This window comes from Antechinus flavipes, chromosome 1, assembly GCF_016432865.1.
Source record: "Antechinus flavipes isolate AdamAnt ecotype Samford, QLD, Australia chromosome 1, AdamAnt_v2, whole genome shotgun sequence".
NCBI classification, from domain to species: Eukaryota; Metazoa; Chordata; class Mammalia; order Dasyuromorphia; family Dasyuridae; genus Antechinus; species Antechinus flavipes.
Window position 1 is genome coordinate 251,592,710 of NC_067398.1, and position 21,562 is coordinate 251,614,271.

Below are 21,562 nucleotides of genomic sequence, written 5' to 3' on the forward strand. Positions count from 1 at the left end.
TTTTCTATTTAGTCTTCAAAGAGGAAAGCCTAGTGAAGTTTTCCATTGTTTAGGAATAACTTCTGAGGAACTACATCTGTCATGAACAGTGATGAGTTTGAGTTAGAGATAGAATCTGGATGAATAGCTTAGTCTTGATTTTCACTGGTTTCTCCACAGTTATTTTTTTATTGGGATTTTCCTTATTTTTCTCTCAGTTCTCCACTATCACCAAGCATTGGCTCTCTTTCACCGAACACAACAGGAACACAAGCAACATGGTAGGAAATTCTTAATAGTCTAGGGAGGATTGTCAAGAAGATTGTCGAGTTTCCACTTTGATTTCAGTCCTGAGTGGCTTTAGGGCATAGGTGAGCATCTAGCATGCAATGCCTCATGGGAAATTCTTTGAGAATTGAAGGTACAATAGATAGCAGTATCACACCATTGTAGATATCTAGTTCCCCCAACTTCTGTATGTGGTTGGTGAAACGGAAATATACTAGTTTTTTATAGGGAGGGCTTTGATAAACTGTAAGTATTTAACTTTTAAAACCCATCATTGTATTAGGCCAAAACTTCTCTTTTCCCTGAGGTACCTCCCAACAGGTGGCAGATTCCTATGGATTACAAAGGGAGATTTGGAACTGTTGGAGTGACTTTAGCATCAACTAGCAGTGGAGAATTATCTATAGTGCAGGAGGAAGAATAGTTACTAAAAGTTGATAAATCCAACTGATGCTAATTTTGCTATATGATTCCCTCTCTGAGTCATCTGAGACTCACCTCAGATGAAATCCCTAATATGAGTCCAAGACTTTACTAATATTGGCCTGAAATCTTATCTGTATCACTCTTTTCCCTGAAGATATGGTATCTCTTTTCTTCTTTTTTCATTAAAGTTAAATAACTTTACAGAAAAAAAAAATGGCACAGTTAAAATTCAAATAACTTAACAGAACATAGACATACTTAAACCAAGAAATGTCAGCTTATCAATTGTTCATTAAATTCTCTTCTAGTCTTTATGACATTTATATCACCTAAATGTTTTTTCTTACACAAACAACAACAACAATCTATAAGCAAAATCAAAATGTTCTATTACTTTCATTTGGCAAAATTTCTTAGTGAGAGGTAGGGTGGTATATTGACTAGAGAGCTGGCCTAAATGCCAGGAAGAAATCCGAGTTCAAGTGTTGCCTGTGGGAACCTGGCTATATTACTACACTTTGCTCTAGGCAACTATTTAAGACTATAAGTTTCAGAGAAAGTACTGACCTACATTGATAAAAGGGATTTCACCTTTTGAGCACAGGTCTAGTCTCTATCTCTATTTTTTTTTTTTTGTCTACATATTTCTCTATTTCCCCAATTTTTACATCATGTTTGAGCATTTTCTTGTAGCCCAGGCTGGATCTATGACTGCTATCAAAAAGAAGGTTAAAAGGTTGTGGGGGGCTTTGGAGAGAGAAGGGAAGAGATATTGCTGAGATTGAGTATTGGTTGAGAGGTAGCTCAATCTCAAGATTTCTGCTTAAGTGGAAATCTTGAACTCTTCAGTAATCTTTCCCCTACCTATCCCAGTGGAACAATGTATATTAATACTCATGTCTAGTTTCCTGATCTGACTCTCTCTGTGTGGCTCTTGTGATTCAGAATTCTATCCCAATGTCAGTGAGTGAACAAGGACCCTTTGGGTGTGGCCAGACTAGGGCCCCAAATGATCCTTCACCCAAAGAGGTTTTGCCATTGTATTTTCTATTATAGATTAAAATTTTACTTTGAAAATTCTCAATTCTGAGGATTATTTAACATTGTTGCCACAATAATGGTTTATTTCTCTCCAGGAAGTTTCATAGATGTGTGTGTGTATGTGTGTGTGTGTGTGTGTGTGTGTGTGTATGTTTGATGAACAAAAAGGCAAATGATCCTTTGGAACTATTGATTGACCATAAAAAATTAAGGCCCCAGGAATTGCAAAAAGATTCTTTTGGCTCCTGTCATCTTAAATCCCCAACGTACACTACAATGACCTAGTTGGACTCATATCTCCAAAACTAAAATGGTGATTATTTTCAAGATCACTACCACAAGTATGAATGGTATGACTGCTATAGTCTGAATTTTGATGATGATGATTATTTTTTTTTGGCTATTAGTCTGAGTGTCCTGAACTCTTCTCTCCCTTCCACCATCAGAGAAGGGGATATGAGGACAAGGGATGGCGGGGAGAAGGACTAAAGAGATAAGGGCCAGGATAGCACAGCTGGGAATTATTATTAGTCTGGGGGACCAAACTTAGGGTCATTCCAAATGATTTCAGGAAGTCATCTGGACAATGGAAATTTAGTGCATCCCAAGAAGGGAATATAGTTTATCTTAAACTTTAAAGCAGGAAGCTTTTCTGATTTTTCTTTAACAGATTCTTTTCTTGGCTACTCTTCACATTTCCTGGGCTATCTCTGATTTATTTCTACTACTCTTTCTGGCTCTCAACTAGATTTTTTGAAGTTGGCAGAAAGTGAAGTCAGATTTCCCCCTTCCTCCTCCCCCCTTTCCCCCCCAGACTTCCCTTCTCATAGTCACTACAGATCTGATCCTGGGGGGAGATGGGGGTGGCAGAGATTATTTTCTATCCTTGACTGCCCTTTTTATGTTTTAATTCATTAAAAGAGTCAGAGTATTGTGTTAGATTATGGGTACTACATTTTAGGAAAGAAATTAACAGTGCAATAATTCTAGAGTGAAGGCAACTAAGATAGTGAGGAGATTTTAAACTAGACCATATGAGGATTGGTTAAAAGAACTAGGAAGTTCTCTTCTTGGAGAAGAGAAGAGTAGGGGGAAGGGGAAACATGATAGCTTTCTTTAAGTATTTGAAGAATTATCACACAGAAGAGAGATTACACGTATTCTGTTTGGTCCCATAGGACAGAACTGAGGAGAAATGGGTGGAAGATGGAGAGAAATGATTTTTGGCTTAATGTTAGAAAATATTTCTCAACAATTGTTATTCAGTTGTTTTTCAGTCATGTCTGACTCTTCATGATCACATTTGGGATTTTCTTGGCCAAGATTCCAGAGTGATTTGCCATTTCCTTTTCCAATTCATTTTACAGAGAAGGAAACTGAGATAACTAGGGTTATGAAGTGAATTGCCTAGGATCACTCAGATTAGATTTGAGCTTAGGAAAGTGAGTCTTCTTGTCTCCAAATCTGGTACTCTATTCTATATAACTCTATTCCATATTTATGGAACAAATAGCTGTCCCCCTCCAATTCCCAATATTTAGAGTTATTCAAAAGTAGAATGACTACAGAACAGAAATATCCCATCACTAAAGCATTTCCAGTAGAAGTTGATTGATTAATCATTGGAGACATCATAGAAGGCATTTCTGTTCAGGAATGTATTTTGATGTGTCAAATAAAAAAAAAAATACCAATACTATACTCTGCATTAAAGGCACAAGTCTGCCAGAAACAATGTTTATTGGTTTAACATTAATCTAAATTCAGGCATTGTCTTGCTTGAGAGAGAAATGCCCAAACATGCTCTGAGATATATCTGTAAGAGAAAACATTTTGAAGTTTGAGTTTCTTTCCAATTTACGCTATTTTATACATATATATTTAATTATTTGCATATTGAATTCTCCATTAGAATGTGAGCTCTTTGAGGCAGGGTCTGCCTTAACTTTTTCTTTGTGCCCCCAGCCTTCAATATCGTGTCTGACATTCCCTTACTCATTGCCACAGTCTCCTTGGTTTCCTTCAAGTCTTAACTAAAGTCTTACCTTTAATAATTCTTTCCTACACTTCCTAAGGGCAGCTAGATGGCACAGTGGATAGAGTGCTGGATATGGATTCAGGATGACTCCTCTACATGAGTTTAAATCTGGCCTCAGACACTAGCTATGTGACCCTGGGCAACTCACTTAACTTTGTTTACCTCAGTTTATTCATCTGTAAAACGAACCCGAGAGAAAAATGGCAGATTACTCCCATATCTTTGATTTACCAAAGAGTGATTGAAGTGAACAAAGAGAAATGACTGAACAACAACAAATTAAATTTATCTTGAGGGTTTTTTATTTTTAATTCATGAAATAAAGCAAACATTTCTATAACATAGTACAATAAAAACGATGATTTACATGAAATTGCAAATCTACTATGCACAACTTGCTATTCCTTTCAAATATACAACAAAATTATCACATAAATTTTCTTCCCTCCCCCTCACCCCAGAGATGGCTACCATTATATGTAAAATTATAATATACATACTTACGATTATCAGTTCTTTCTCTGGATGTAGATAGCATCTTTCTTCATATGTCCTTTATAGTTAATTTGGGTATTTATAATAGATAAAATAACTTGTTTGTTCAAAGTTGCTCATAAAACAATATTGCTGTTACTGTGCACAGTATTCTTTTATTATGCCCAAAGGGCATAGGTGTTTTAATAACTCTTTGGGCATAATTTCAGATTGCTTTACAAAATGCGTACAAAATTTTACAATTCCACAGACAGTGAATTAATGTTCCATTTTTTTCATATCCTCTCCAACATTTGTCACTTTCTCCTTCTATCATTTTAGCCAATCTGGTAAGTATAAAATGATCTCTGAAGGTTGTTTTAATCTGCATCTCTCTAATCAATAATGATTTAGAGCATTTTTATGACTATAAATTGTTTTGGTTTCTTCATTGGAAAACTGCCTGTTCATGTCTTTTGACCATTTATCAAGGGGGGAATGGTTTGTATTCTCATAGATTTGAAAAAGTTCTAATTACTATTAATGAATTTCCTTCCATCTTATTTTTTCTGTTTTCTTTTTTATTTTCTCTTTTTACCCTATCTCTATTATGTTATCTTTTCCCCTTGCTCTCTTATACCTTATTTTACTCACCCCTTTAAAATTCCCTCCTTTATCTTCTCCTCCCATCTACTTGAGCAACTCATTTACTTCTGGTACCTCTTTTTTGTGACCCCAAAGGTCATCTCATTTAAACTGATCCCTTAATAGAAAAACCCTTTACAGCACCTAGTCTTGATTGAAGGTCTCTAGGGATGGAAATCTTGCTCCATCCTGCAGTAGTCTGTTCCACTTAATTTGGGGGGAAGTGAGGGGTGTGTGTGTGTGTGTGTGTGTGTGTGTGTGTGTGTGTGGTGTGTTTTTCCCTTACATGAACCAAAATCTTCCAATTGACATCTTCCACCTGTCTTTCCAGTTGTGATGTGTGGGGCCAAGCAGAACAAAAATAACTCCATCAATCTGTTTTCTTCTTAACTAATAGGCTTTGATTCCAAAGAAAGAGGAAGGAACAGATCAGTGGGAAATGTCAAAGAGGGGAATGGTGGTGAAGGAGGCAGATGGGGGAATGAGTGGGAAGGGAGCAGGAGTGTGGTTTTACTCCCTCATACCTACTCAAGGACGTAGGACCTCATCTGATTCTAAATAGCTGGTATTTGACCACTGAAGTCAGCTGTTCCCCTATCTCTCCTTCCTCACCCCAGGGCCAGTTGTAAGGAAAATGGAAATAACTAATTGCAGGACAGTGACTTCTTTCCCATGAAGCTGGCAGAAGAACTGAGCCTTTGAAACAAGTCACGCCTCTTGCTGCTTTCCAGGGATTCCTAAAGGATCTGGCTTTCTGAAAGCAAAGGGTCCCTTGCTGTTGTGCTTTAAGCCATTCTCCCAGACCCAGCTGCTCTGCCTTCCGATGAGCAGCTGCTCATTGGCAGGAGTTGGCTTTCCCCCATGCCAGCACATGGGATGAACTACCCTTCCTGTCTGGGAATAGGGGAAAAGAAGGGCACTTTATGAGAGAAGAAGGCAGGTAGAGCTCCCAACCCGATCATGGGAGGAGGAGAAGGACCTAAGAAGGTGAATATTGGGATGGGGAGGAAGAAGACTAATTGGGGGGGGGGGGGACTATTGGACACTTATTTGAAAGAGAAGAAGCACTATAAGGACCTGTTGAGGAAGGGTGATTTGGATTCAGAGCAAATGAGTTTAGGTCCCAGTCTTGCCATTGGTATGATCTTGGGCAAGCACATAGTAAGCACGTAATAAATGTTTACTGAATTGAATTGAACTTTATCCCTATGAATGAATGGATAAGTATTAAAATACCTACAATGTAAATATAGTTATCATTAAGTATCTAAGTACTTAAAATAAATAAGTGCCAGATTTATGCAAGGCACACTGTTAAGCATCAAGGATGGCCATTGGTGACTGAAAAGATCACTTTTCAGAATCCGAGGTTCCTGAGGTGGGAATGGGGGATAACACTGAGCTTTGGTTGGAGGTGGAGGAACAGAATTATTCTAGCACTACTCTGGACTTTAGTTTCCTCCTCCAAAATATGAAAGAAGGAGAGAAACAGGCTGATCAATAAGAGAGTTGGTTTCTGAAGTCAAGAAGACTTGATTTTAAGTCCCCACCCTGAACTAATGAGACCCAAGGCAAACCATGTGTCCCTAGTAACTCTCTTATACCAATGAAATCAGTTTGGGTAGGAAAAAAAAAGAGGGAGTGGTATGGACTCAGTCTGCCATTCTGTGATCTGTCTCCTCTCTCACTGACTTCCTTCTCTCTACTTCCCATTTGGGTTAGTAGTGTAGATTCTATGACAAGTGGTGTGGTATAAAAGAGTATAGGACCTAAACATGGAATCAGGAGGTAGGACTCATCCCATTTACCACTAGCTTGCTACACGATTTCCTGGCAAGTCAGGTCATTTTTCTGGGTTTTAATTTTCTCACATGTCAAATGGCATGACTAAGCCTGCTCTGTGCATCTCTGGGGATGTCATGACACTCTATTGACATCATGGATAGGAAATTTCTCAGAAAATGCCCCTTGAAAGCACAAACTGATAGTTCTTATTCATTATAGCATTAATAATAAAAATTCTATTATCATTGATAATTGATTAATTATTATGATTGATATTGATAATTGAATTATCTTCCACTGAAGTCTTATTCTGATGTTTGGCTTGACTCCGTGTTCTGAAGGACTATGTCACTCTAGCAGGGGTTCTTAAGCCTTTTTTTGTGGCCTGATCCCCTTTGAGGTCTAGTGAAACCTATAGATAGACCCCTTACCAGATTGTTTTTAAATACATAAAATAAAATATCCTGGATCACAAAGGAAATCAATTATACTGAAATATAGTTATCAGATATTTTGAATATACAAATAGCTACCATTTACATAGTACTTTAATGTTTGTAAATCTCTTAAAAATTCTGTATTCATTCTCACAACAACTCTGATAGTTCGATTATGTTTCAATCATGTTTAACTCTTTGTGGCCCTATTTGGGTTTTTCTTGGCAAGGATATTGGAGTGGTTTGTCATTTTCTTCTCCAGCTCAGTTTACAGATAAGGAAACTGAGGCAAACAGGTCACCCAGCTAATAAGTAATAGCTCTTTGGCTTAATTTAACAGACATTTATGAGACACCTACTCTGCACAAAGCTATATACTAAGTTAGGGAAAAAAACAACCACAATAACAGCCCAATTAAAGAGAGGCTCCTGCCCCTTACATTCTCTTTTGTGTATAATATGCCCTAAATAAATCAATAGAATAATTAACAGAGTCCTTTCCAGAGGGAGAAAGTGTTATTACTTGGGAGGTTGGGGGGAGGTGTAATCATAAATGACCCTGTTATTCCTTGAAGAAAGCTTGGAGGTCCTACTAGACAAGTGTGAGGTGAGGAGAGAATATACTCCACAAATAGGGGACTTATATCTTTCATGAAGGCAGAAAAAGGAACATAGTCTACATAGGGCTGGGAGATAGTCTCTGTTCCTCCCTGTGGGTTTCCACTGCTGTGTCCTTTTGGTGCCCTTCAGGGGTCCATGGGAGCATTTTGAGAGCTGAATCCTGATTGACATATTTCAGTGACCCAGAGGCCCCTGGAGGGAAAAAGAAGGGGTGGGGGCAGTTTGCTTAATTTCCTGAGAACCCTGAAGCCTCAGAGAGTTAATGTTGTGGAATAAAATAACTGTCTGGTTGTATCAAGTTTGGTCCTTGTCCAAATCTCACCGTTTCATCTTAGCAAACTTCTAGAAAGTTGAACTTTCATTTTGGCTTTCCGTCTATTTATTGGTCTTCAGTGGGATGAATAATTATAGAGGAAGGAGGAAGAATTGTGCTTTTATTTGTTTACCTTGCAGAGATATAGAGGATCTCTAAAATCATACGTAGAAGGTCCCTAACAAACTATTACTCCCTTAAAAATGTAGGATAATGTCCATACTCTTTGACTTTGAGATCCCACTATTGAGTGAAAAGAAAGGAAAAAAAGCTAGAAAGATAGATTTGCAGCAAAATAGTGATAGCAAAACTTTTCCTGGTAGCAAAGAACTGGAAAGTTCATACCCTTCAATTGGGGAATGTCTAAAAAAAATTGTGGAACCTTAATGAAATGGAATTTTGGTATGCTATAAGAAATGATAAGATATGAATAATTCAGAAAAGCTTGAGAAGACTAATAAACTGGTGCAGAATAAAGTGACTAGAATCAAAAAAACAATATGTATAACGACTATAAAGTAAGTGGGGAAAAAAACTCCAAAAAAATCTGAAAGCCGTGAAATTTTGATAGCTAATTTGTTGCTGGGTCATTCAATTGTGTTTAATACTTCATATCCCCCATGACATAGCATACCAGGCCCTTCTATCCTATCTTTCAAAGTCTGTCCAAAATTCATTATTTCCATGGCACTATCTATCCAGTTCATCTCTGCTTTCCCCTTTCCTTTTCACCTTCAATCTTTCCCAAGATCAAAGTCTTTTCTAATTAGTCCTGTATTCTCATTATGTAAACAAAATAGTTAAGCTTTCAGCTTCACTTTTTGACCTTCCAGTGAGTAGTCTGAAATATTTTCTTTAAATATTGACTTATTTGGTCTCCTTGATGATTTTCTTTAAATATTAGATATATACCTTCTTTAAATCTTGTTTTTGTTTTTTTGGTGATGCATTTGGGGTTAAATGACTTGCCCAGGATCACACAGTTAGTGAATGTTAATTGAGTGAATTTAAACTCAGGTCCTCCTCACTCCAGGGCAGTGTTCTATCTACCCATGCCATCTAGCTGCCCCTCCTTCTGATTTGACTGATTTGAGTCTTCCTTGACACCTTACTTCAAAAATGTTGATTTGATGCCATTTAACTTACCTTATAGTTTAGCTTTCACAGCCATACATTACTAGTGGAAAAATAATAACTTTGACTATATGGATCTTTGTTGGAAAGGTGGTGTTTCTGTTTTTTTTTTTTTTTTTTTTTTTGGTATTTTTTAGATTTGTTATGGCTTTCCTTTCAAGAGGCAAGTGTCTTTTAATTTCGTAGCAGCAGTTGCCATCTGCAGTGATCTTTGAACCCAAGAATTATAACTAAGCTTGTCCCCAAAGAAAAGATCAGAAAATTAACCTTCCTTCTTTGCAGAGACAGGGGACTATATATGCATTAAACATAGCATAGACTGCCCAGATTGGTTGATTTGTTGGTTACTTTTGCTGAACTGCTTTTTTCCTATTCCCTTCTTTTTTCTTTTTTGTTGTGGGATAAGGTTCACTGAATTGGAAGGGCGTGCTATATTTGAAAGTCAAAGTGATGTAAAAACAAAAACTATCACAATATTTTCTAAACAAAGGAAATAGATGGTAGAAATGGCTTAACGAATTACGGTACCTTCATGACAGATTATTATTTTGCCGTAAGGTAAAAATGACTGAAGAATTTAAAGCATGGGAAGAGTTTTATGAACGGTTGCAAAGTGAATTGTGTGGGTGGAAATGAACTTGTCCCTGGAAAATGATTTTTCTTCTTCAGGAGTTACCATTTGAAACATCTTTTACTACTAACTATTCCCACATTCCCCCCTCCCCTCCCCAAAAAGCAACCTTTCACAACTTTGTGGGTAGATAAGAATCTGGGAAGCAAAAGGCAAGAGTGGAAGGTGAGTGTATGCATCACAATTCAATTACTTGAGATCAGCCCTTGTCTGTCGTAATTTTGGGAAGTGATTGGCAGCACAAGTGAACAGAGGCTAATTCTGAACCAAAGAGATTTTGGAGGGAAAGGACAGAGGGACTCAAAAAGATTCATTTCCTAGTTGATGAAGAGATTTTCTCCTTAACTAAGAAACTACAGAATCTGGAAAGGGACTGCCTGCCCCTTATTCTCAGCCCCACTTTTTCCTTGCATTTTCTTCTAGCCACTATTTACAGTCTCAGATACTTATTAGTAGTGTGATGCTGGCCAAATCATTTAACTTCTGTTTGCCTCAGTTTCTCCAACTGTAAAAAGTAGCAGTAAGCATACCAATAGTACCTAGTACAATATGGTATGTATAATGGTCCCTACTTTGCAAGATTGTGAGGTTCAAAGGAGAGAAAGCTTACCACAGTGCCTGGCACAGAGTATGTGCTATAGAAATGTTTGTTCCCTTCTTTCTCCCATTCTTCAATTAGGCTTCCTTTTTTTTTTTTTTTTTTTTCTAATCTAAAGCCTGACTTAGAAAGATTCTTGTTCCCAGAAGTCAGGCCTTCTGCCTGCTTAGGGAATAACATGGTCCTGCCAGCATTGGGAAGCTGGAGCCAACAGAGCTCCTTTGATCGACTGTGAAAGGTTGGTTTGCTTTGAGCCAAGACCTTGTTTGTGGCTGACTGATTATATAATGTTAATTATTTACAATGGTACTTTATAATTTTTTAGTGTCTTAGGCTGTCTTTTCTAACTTTAAGGTTGTTGTTTTTCCTTCATTCTTGAAAAGGACCATGACATGGGGAAGTGATGCTATGACATGTAAGTGAATTGGATTTAAGTGAGGGGCGGCTGTGCGAGGGTCACGAGCCTCACTTTCTCCTCCAGAGCTATTCAGATCCAGGGGACAGATAGAGATCAGGACCACTGGAGATGGGGGGTGGGGGTGGATTTAACTTTATTTTTTTAATAAAAAAATTTTTTTTTGCACCTAGCTTTAAAGAAAATCTTTATCAAGTTATCAAGTAGTTTGTTTCTTTTGCTCTCCTTATTGTCCCAGTCGGGGGCAGGGGGGTGGAGCACAAAACACCACCATCATTTTAGTAAACCCTTACCTTCTAATCACTGTTTAGTTAGGATATGGCCAGAGGCTAAGCAGCAGGTTGGTGAATGTGGTAGGAGAAGTTTTTCTGTGTTAGATTGAAAGTGATTCTGCTTTGGGGCCAAAGCATCACAGGGTTAACTCTGTCATTGGAGACCCTTGTGAGCTTTGCCAGCGTTACTCTTTAATCTTCAGGATGTATTGTCTGAAGCACCTATTTGGCAGCTAGCATATAAAAAGTTCTTTTTCAGGTTGTAAGTCTCATAGAGCCAGGTTCATTCATTATCTTATATCTCTTTGTATCTTAGCACTTAGCTCAATGCTTTGTACATGTACACTAAATGCAATAATCTCATGATCCATCATATCAGTGATTTGGGAAGAACACTGACACCCTAGTCCTTCTGGGCAGTGAGAAAGAAACCTACTGGTCTACCCTTCCAATATTCTCTGAGAGGAGAAAGACCCCAGGTAGCAAGGTTTGTGATCCACCTACAAAATTGGAAAGGGATGTGCCTTCTCAGGAGAGTTGGCTACAATGGGAGGTTTCCCCCTCCCCTACAATGGGAGGAAGGGAGAAGTGATATCTGTAAGAAAGGCAATCTTGGAAACTCTGCTAGCAGTTTTGAGTTTCCCTGATAAGTCTTAGGCTGTTTTTCTCTGCTTGGCAGGTTTTGAAGAGGGCTGGGACAGGAGGGCTAAAATTGTACAAAGAATCAACAAGCATTTGTTAAGTATTTCTATCTGCCAGGTACTCTGCTGCTAAGTTCTTGTGCTTCTAAGAGAAGCAAAAATAGCCCGTACCTTAAAGGAGCTTACAAGTTTCTAATGGGGGAGAAGATGACAAAAAAGAGGAAGATACTGGATTCATACAAAATAGGTGAAATGCAGCCCTATTGAGCAAGACTCTAACAGTTGAGAGAAAAAAAAAAGACCTAATGCTTCTAGAAGATATTGTTGGAGCTGAGTTTTGACGGAAGCCCTGGGATCTTAAAAGACCAATCAGGTAGGGATAGTGGGGAAAGTCAGTGAAAAGACATGGAAACGGAAGATGGGAATGTCTCATACAAAGAACAACAAATAATTCTATATCTGGCTGGACTATAATTGGGGGATAGATGGGAAGTGCAAAATGTAAGCCCAGAAAGATAGTAAGGGTTCAGGTTGTAAAGCACTTGTGTAAATCATATCCTGGTGGTAATGTGCTATCAGAATTTATTGAGTAGGGAGTGAGATATGGTTAGACTTATGCCTTAGGAAAAAATTTTTGGCAGTTGTATGAAAACCGTTAACCCTGGAATGGGAGCCAGTGGAAAAGCTGAATCTTTCCCAAGCATTTACTATAAGACAGTCTAACAATGGGCTTTCACAAGCTCTGTGGGAGTGTCCTACTTCTCAGCTTGGGTGATTCATTGTTATTTCTTTGTGGTTAGGAGGATAGGTAGCGTTGAGATCACTATCATTATCTGAATGTCAGATTCCCTCTTAGCTTAGAGGGACTAGGGGTTGGGAAGGATGAGTGATGAGTTTTGGAGAAACAAGGGATGTTCTGATGAGAATTATCTTTCATTTCTCTTACCTTTGGAAGGATGGATAGAGAGCTGGCAATTCATCTCCCTCTGAGCTAGTGTGATCTGTGCTAAAGTGCAGGCAAATGCTTTGTCTTGTAAACTTCATCAGCAATAGGAAATCTTACTAAGGTGCTATTATGTGTGACCTTGTGCTGGATGCCATATAGAAGGAGTCTGTACCACCCTCAAAAGCATAGCTCCACAGTTCACTTGGAAACAAAAAGGGGGATTCCCAAGGAAGTGAGGTAGAGAAGAGACAGCCTAGAAAAAAGATTGGTAATAGACTATAAGTTCCTAGAAGGCAGGAACTGGGTCACCTGTTCGGTACCCACACACATACACCATTATGCCAAAGAACCTTGATTTCTTTGGTATGGATTTCCCTGTCCATCCATGCAAATCACTTCGCCACACTTTTAAGTAGGTAGTCTTTCTGAAATAACCCTTTGGCCAGTCTTCTGAGAGTGACTTTCTCTGTATTCAGCTTTTCCACAGATGACACACAATCTGTTACTAAGCCCATACAGGAACCAAGTTCCAATCTGGAAAGACCTGTTAGAGTTGTGCCCTGCTGGCTATAGCCTTTGGGAAATACTCTCATGCCATGATATGGCACTGCAACAGGCAAGTTACAAATTTGTATGAAATAAATGAACACTAAGCACACAGTGAGAGGAGCAGGGTGTTAAGAGATTAGGGAGAGAGGTAATATGAAGGCTGGCAATCAGTTAGTGGTCCACTGAATACCTTCTCTCACTCTCTCTCTCTCTCTCTCTCTCTCTCTCTTTTTCTCTTTCTGTCGCTCTCTGTCTCTGTCTCTCTCTTTGTCTCTGTCTCTGTCCCTTTTCTCTCTTCTCTTCTCTCTTCCTCTCTATAGTTCTCTTCCTCTCCCCATTTCTCAATTCTTCTTCCACTTTGTCTATTTCTATCTCTCTTTTCTGTATGTCTTCCCTTCCTCTTCTCCTGACCTTCCTTTCTTTTTTCTCTCTTCTTCTTCCTTAATCCCTCCTTTACCTATTTCCCCTTCCCCACTCTCACCCCCATCTCCCAAGGCCTGCCAGTGGTACTGACATCACTGAAAAAACTGTCAAGGAAGGTGGGAAAACAATATGGCAATCTTTCAGGAAGCTAGTTTTATTTATATCATATCAGTTCTCTGTAGAATGCTAGCTTTCCCCAGACACTTACAGTTCAGTTGGAGGGAGGCGGGGCTATCTGGAAATAAGAAGGAGGGGTTTGTTTGCAGATGGCCTAGAGTTGGATTAATTAATGATTCTGGAACACTTTGCACATAGGCAGAGCTGCTTGTGTGTTCAATATTAATTATTGGTTTGCTCTTGGCATCTTTCTTTGAAGGAAATAGGCCAGTGGGCCAGGCTGTTTATATCTAAATCACTATGTCATCAGCTTTGTACCAACCTGTTCTCCTTCCCTCCTTCCTATTATAGTCTTTCTTCTTAGCTCTTACCTCCATTTCTGATCTTTAATGGCTTGGGGGTGAGGAGGATATTATCTTCCAGTTTGTCCCTTTCCCTAAGTATACATGGTATAATATTTAGGAACTACATGGTATAATGTTATTAAGCACCTACAAAGTTCCAAGCATTGTTCTAGGAACATAGTAGGTACTTAATAGATTTTTCTTGACTAACAAATGAAGTACTGGGTTTGGAGTCAGAAAGACCTGAGTTCCAATTCTGTATAACATACTTACCACGGACAAATCACTTAATTCCTCCTAAGTCCTCTTGTCCTCATTTGTGAAATCCAGAGGTTGACCTTGATGGCCGGTGATTTTCTAACATCTCCCACCTCTCTCTCTCTTCATAGGCCCTGTTGCTGCTGGGTAGTGTAGCCCTATCTTGCCTGGCTCTGGACCTCCTCTTCCTCCTCTTCTACTCCTTCTGGCTGTGTTGTCGCCATCGGAAAAGTGAGGAACATCTCGATGCTGATTGTTGCTGTACAGCCTGGTGTGTCATTATCGCTACTCTGGTCTGCAGGTGAGCTCTTGTCTTGGCCCTCCCTCCTTTCTCCGTCTCTGCCCTTCTCTCATTTGACATGTACAAATTGCCTTCTCTGTGCCAAGTGCAGGGCTTGGCTCTGTGGGAGTTACAAAGATAGATCTCTGGCCTTTGAACTCAAGGTTTTAGGCCTAGGGAGTGGTGATGTTGATGGGTTGGATGGGACATGGTGTGGGGAAGGTTCTCATAGAGTAGCCTCCTTTTTATTTTTATTTTTTTTTCTGGAGATTTGCTAAAACAGGGAACACATTCGTTTTGACTCTTAAGCTATAACACACTGGTTCAGGTGTCAGATTATGCCTTGGATGCTTATTATCTGTTTAACAGTAGACAATCATTTTTGCTATTTGGCCCTCAGTTTCCTCATCTGTGTGGGTTGGATGAAATGGCTTGTGAAAGCAAAACCAAATGTCCTGTAATGCATGAATAATCCCCTTCATATACTTTGTAATCTAGAGATACTGGCCTCCTTACAATCTGTAACTAACCAGTGCCTTCAACTCTCTCCCTCCTCATTTCTTCTCCTAACTCCCCTAGATCTTCCCCTAATTTATCCCACCTATATCTTGTTCATACATAGTTGTTTGCATATTCTTACTCATTAGTCCGTGATCTCTTTGAGAACAGGGACTCCTTTTTCCCTTTCTTTATATCTCTAACTCTTAGCATAGTGTCTGGCACATAGCAGGTGCTTAAGAAATGATTGTTGACTTGATATATTAGTTCCTAAACTCATGTCTAGACCCAAATTAGGATCACTGGAGATGTTTAGAAGGATCCAGTTGTGCCAAGGAGCATATCTGGGTACTTATTATGCCATCTGTATATAGGTGGAACCCAATTAATCAACAAGTAATTATTAAGCGGGCAGCTAGGTGGTGTAGTGAATACAGTGCTGGGCCTGAAGTCAAGAATATTCATTCATCTTCCTGAATTCAAATCTGGCTTTGACACTTACTAGCTGTGTGACCTTGGGAAAGTCACTTAATTCTAATTGCTTTCCAAAAATAGAAAAAAGGAAAGAAAAAAGAAATTAATTGGCTCCCTGGAATGCAGAATTTGTGGGTCCCTGTGATAAAGAACTTCCAGTTTTATTGTCCAGTAGATACTCAGGTGACTTATTTTTAATTTATTAATATTCCTTTTACCTAGGAGAAACTGTCATTCAGAGCATGGTGACTAGTGTTGGTCCTTTCTGTTTTCTGCAGAACAAGAGAGTTCAGCTTTAAGCTCCTGCATCATGAGAAACTTGGGGTTAGACGTAAAGCAAGCTTGTCTGATGGCTTTTAAGCTTTAGCATGGATGATTTAAGTTTTCTTTTCCTGAAAACCTCAGAAAAGTCAGGGAATCTCAGCAGTCTAGGTATTTGGCTCTTCTTGGAGTGTGGGCATAGGGATGGACTAAATGGCTCCTCCAGACACCTTCAGCTCAGAGAGCATCTTATCACCTATTTACTCAGCATAGACTAAACTGTGTTTTGTTATTGGTTCAAGAACAATATTTTGTTATGTGATGTATTTAAAATCAGCTGGAATCAGGAATTCAGGTTAAGGGGAAAATTTTCAATCTTTATTGAAGTGAAGAGGTGAATAAGGATTGCGGTAGCAATATGGGCAAGAAAGATTGCGATAGCAATATGGGCAGCTGCGACAGGAAGCCAGCTAACAAAGGGGGATCTGAGCTGAAAAGCCGTCGCAATGGCAATGCAAGCAGTCTCTCCTTCCCCTTCCTTTTCCACTCCCCTGCCTCCAACCACTAAAATCGTCATTTCCTCTACAACAGATCAGGACTTGCACAAAGAGTGGGCGGGGGCCATTCTTTCTCCAAGCGTATATATTAATAGAGTATGGTCCAATTACTATTTAGCCTCATGTGCTTGGGACCTCAGTGCATCAACTCAAGCCTCAGCCCATTATATTGTTGTTCTAAAGGCAAGTGACCTCCTGGATAAATATATGTGTGTTGGGGGGAGGGTTGAGAGGGAAGAACTGTTCCCCCACTCATTAGTCTTGCAGGTAAATCCCCCATCTGTGTGCTAGCTTCCTTTAGGACTATTTTTAACCAGGGATCCATCTTTTCCAAGGAATCTGTGGATAGATTTCAAGGGTGACTGTGAAGTTGGTTGAGAAAAAGAAATCGTTATTTCAATATAATTGTTGTTGTTGTTGTTTTGCAATCTCGTGCATTTTATTTCATGCATTTTAAAGACCATTATTCAGAGAAGGGGGCCATAGGGCTTCACCAGACTGCTAAAGGATCCTGTGACACAAACTAGGTTAAGGATGCCTGCTTTCGGGGATGTGTTAATGACAAAAAAAGAGGAGGCTAAGAAGGAATAGGTCCCTTCCCAGATTCATTGCCTGCAATGTGACTGTTGATAGGTTACCCTGGATTTTGAGGAGTGCTCATTAGGGACAAAGCCAGGCTGCTCTGCTTGAGGTTAGCTCTGATCATTTGGGTATTTTCGGTCCTCCTTTGCACAACGCACTGTCAAAGGCAACAGGGAGCCCCCTGTCCCCCCATCCCTTTGCAGGAACAGTTGCTGAGACACCACGCGAATCCGTAGCACGGAGGAGCAGCAAAATCCAGAGATGGATCAGCCTCTGGAGGCCCAGGATCCCTGATTTTGGGGGGTGGGGGTGGGAGTGGCAGCTTCTCTGACCTAGCCTGCTGCTTCTAGGATGCCCCACCTAGTACTGCCATGGCTAAGGTTAGAGAAGGCAGAGCTGCAGGAAGAGAGAATTCCCACGCTCTCCACCCTTGCCAGAACTGAAGGGTTTTCCTCTAGCTAGTGAGCATCAGCTGCCACGAGAGCTAATCCTGATCCTTTGCAGGTGCCATAGTTCCTCACCCTTTCTTCCAGGAGGCCTCCCCACTTCTATTTTTAGCCTGATGGTTGGTGGTAGCAGTGTCTTGGAGACTGCTGCTGTTGCTATCCTGCCTGCAGACTCCCAAAGCTATTGTTAACATGGAATGAGTGTCCTAGGGAGACCCCAGCCTAAAGGAGGCAGGGGTACTGTTTGCTGGCCATGGCAAGAGAATGGTCCAGGATTCAGGGATAGGTAAGACATGAGAGTGTTTCAGAACTATGCAGGTGAAAGCAATAGCTGATTCCTTCCTCTGCACCATCATCATTCTTGCTTGCCACTGGGAATATATGCTACTGGTGTCAAACTCAAATAGTAGTTGTGGCCACTAATCCACATATGGGGTAACTAGAGGGTGCAATAGGTAAAGTACCAGATCTGGAGTCAGGAAGATTCCTTTTCCCGATTTCAAATCTAATCTTAGACCCTTATTAACTATGTGACCCTGGGAAAGACTCTTAATTCTGTTTGCCTCAGTTTTCTCATCAGTAAAATGAGCTGGGAAAGAAAATGGCAAATTGGTTTAAGTATTTTTGCCAAAAAAACAAAAAACAAAACCCAAATGGGGTCATGAAGAGTTGGATACAACTGAAGTGACTCAGTGGCTACAAAAATCCCTACAAACTGCACATTGAGTTTCAAAATGTAATATTACATTATATATGTTTTATTGTATTTGTGTTTGTTTTGTTAAACATTTCCCAATTGCATTTTAATCTGGCCTCAGGGTGTTAGACATTTCCAGTGTACACAAAAGGTAAAATGAGGAGCCAGTTTCCCTTTACTCTACCTTTATCAATTCCTCATCAGTCTTTGGGGTCCTCGTCCCTACTTGTTTTGTCGTAATAAGATTAGATGATCTGTTTAGCTCAAGAAGCACTCTTAAGTGTAATGACCTAGCAATCTACATGATGATGAGTATGATAGGGACTGGACTTGTGATTTCACTGATTTAAGGAAACTCCCAGGTAAGAAAACTCCCTCAACTGATGCAGGTCAGAACCTTCTTTGCAACTTTATTTTCTTTTAGGTTTTAGGTTAGTTAAATGACTTTCCCAGTATTTTCCAGAGAGAGAATTTGAATCCGGGTTTTCTTGGCATCTATGCTAGCTTTCATTTACTGCACTGTACTGCCTTTCCTGATGGTGAGTCTCATTTATATGATGGTCTTTGGATTTTCAAATACTTTCCCTAAACCAGCCCTATGAGGTTAGGTAGTGAATTATTATTATCATTATCATTTTAGAGAGAAGGAAACTGAGTCTCAGAAAGTTTGTGACTTGCCTGTGGTTACACAGTTAATAATAAGGGACAGATCAGGAACTTCAGGTCAAAGCTTTAAATCTGGAAGGAGTACTCCATAGATTTTTTTGTCCCATTCTGCTAATGGGTTTGTCTCTAAACACTGTTCTCACTGCCCCTCCCCCTAACCCCTGTCTTTATCTCTGTCTTGACATTGCTACCCCTCAGCACAGTTTCTTCCCTCTCTCTGATAATGGCCTCCAGTGGTTCTCCTCTTCAGGAGTCCTCAGAGGCCCATTATTGCTGCTAAGTGCTTCCACAGTAAGCATTAGGATCTATTTGATCTGCTCTGGTGGAAATGGACGGCACCTCAGGGTCCATTTCTTTGCCCCTGCCTGGCTCATTCGTGGCAAACTTCCCTTTGTGTCAGTAGGAGGGTTGGTTCCCCAGTCTGCTACCAGGGCCTCAGGGGGAGCCCACCAGGAGTTTTCTGGAAACCCCTTCCTTTCTCCCCTCCTTGTTCTTAGGCTTCTTACTTTCTTAGTCTTTCTCCATATAGAACTAAGTTCATCCAAGTAGAACTGGAGGATTTTTGCCCCTAAAACTAAGCCCCTCTTCCAAAGACTTTTGATTTTGTAAAATAAGGAAATCTAGGTGTAGAAGAGATTTGAATCATTATTAAGTCTTATTTAAGTCTCTTATTTAAAATGAAGAAACTAAGGGATAGTAAGAGTTATGTGCTGTATCCAAAGTATTACAAAGTTGTCACAACACAAAGTCTTTAAAAAAATTAAAAGCTGAAAACTATTTTTATATGTATTTGGAAAAATAAAATACTATTTTAAAAAGTTGCCACAAAAGTATTAAATGACAGAGACTGGAGTCGAACTCACATTTTGTTACTCCAAATTTAGTGGATTTCCCACTATGCTATGCTGCTTTACTTGCCAGTCCCTTCATTTGGTCATAATCTCTTTTCTATCTCTGATGCTGTCAGTCTTCATCTCTGATACATAGTATAATGCAGTAGATGAAAGCTGACATAGATGCCAGGAAATTTTGGGTTTAAATTCCACCTCTGGAAAATACTGGGAAAGTCATTTAACCTTTTAGTGCTCTAGGAAACAATAACATTGTGTTAGGATCAACAAAGTATCTCTGCCACTTTGCTTATTTCAATCCCTCTCTCTGTTGTTCTGTCTCACTTATTTATTAATATCTTGGTCATCTTCACGAGTCATGAAATAATTTGACAAAGATTTTTGTGCCTAGGAATGGAGTTAGTTCAGAGAAGGTTCTGAATCTGGAGTCTGTGATCATTTTTATTTATATCTATATACTCCAGAGCCATCTCCAGTCATTCCTGATCGATACCTGTCCCCTGGACCCAGATGGCTCTGAAGGAGAAAGTGAGGGAGGTAATCTTTAACAGCCTTCTCTCATTTAAATCCAATTCACTTGCACCTCATGGCGTCACCTCCCTGATGTCATGGTCATCTTCGAGAAGGAAGGACAAGCAATAATATGTATGTGTCTCCCTGTGTGTATCATATATATGTACACATGTAAAACTGCATTTCAATATAATTTTTTCCTTTATAATCTTATGTCTTTTATGCATTTAAAAATAATCTCCTGAGGAATTACAAACTGTCAAAGGTCTCTATGACACAAAAGAAATCAAGAAATCTATAGTCTTCTACCATTAAATTTGGCTCTCTACTGGGCCTTGAGAGAGGCACTGGGACTGTAGTGGAGAGGGCATTGGATTGGAGTCAGACTTGCTTTCCAGCTTCAGCTCTGCTCCTTTCTATCCCTTTTATCCTAGACAACATACAGCATCTCATAATTTCCACTCCATCTATAAAATGAGAGAAACTGGATTGAATGATCTCTAAGGTTTCTTTCAGTACTCAACATTTTGTGATTCTGAGTTGGGATTTTTAGGGTGGAGCAGGGCATGATGGAGAAAAAATTTAGTTACATGATAATAATTAAAAGTCAGTTCCACCCCTCAAAGAGTTTACAATCTGGTTGGGGGAGTTAAAGTATACATATACCCATGAAACAATTTTTTAAAGTAAATTTTTTTTTAATGAACAAAAAAAAAAATTTGTTTTTTTCCCCTCCTACTTTCTCTCTCCCCTTTGGAAAAACAAGTCCCCCCCTTTAAAGCAGTTTAAAATAGACAAAAAACAAATTCTTACATTAATTATGTCCAAAAAATAGGTCATTCTGCACCTGGTATCCATCACTTCTTTGTCAGGATGTGCCTAGCATGCTTCGTCATTAGGCCTCTGAAATAAACCTATGAAACACCTTAGAAAATCATAATAATATTGCAGCTAGATGGCACGGTTGATAGAGCATTGGCCCTAGAGTCAGAAGGATCTGAGTTCAATCTAGCCTCAGACAATTAACACTTATTAGTTATGTGATCCTGAACAAGTCACTTAACTTCAATTGTCTAGCAAAAAACCCTCAAAACAGTGCCCTCTGATTGTTAGTGGAGTTGTGAACTGATCCAGCTATTCTGGAGAGCAATATGGAGCTATGCCCAAACGAAAATCAAACTGTGCATATCCTTTGATCCAGCCATACCACTATACTAGGTCTGTGTGCCAAAGAGATAATAAAAAAGGGAAAAGAACTTAACAAGTACAAAAATATTTATATCACTTCTTTTTGTTGTGGAAAAGAATTGGAAGTTGGTGGGATGTCCATCAATTGGGGAATAACTGAACAAATTATAATAT

The 21,562-nt window shown here is 39.4% G+C and overlaps 1 protein-coding gene across 1 annotated transcript in view; it reads left to right on the forward strand.

Moving 5' to 3' along the window:
* TTYH3 (tweety family member 3) overlaps positions 1–21,562 on the forward strand; it is a 181,110-nt gene that overhangs the window by 89,079 nt on the left and 70,469 nt on the right. The window contains exon 2 of the mRNA XM_052000090.1: positions 14,507–14,676. Coding sequence (XP_051856050.1) covers positions 14,507–14,676 — 170 coding nt within the window. The remainder of the gene's footprint in view (positions 1–14,506; positions 14,677–21,562) is intronic.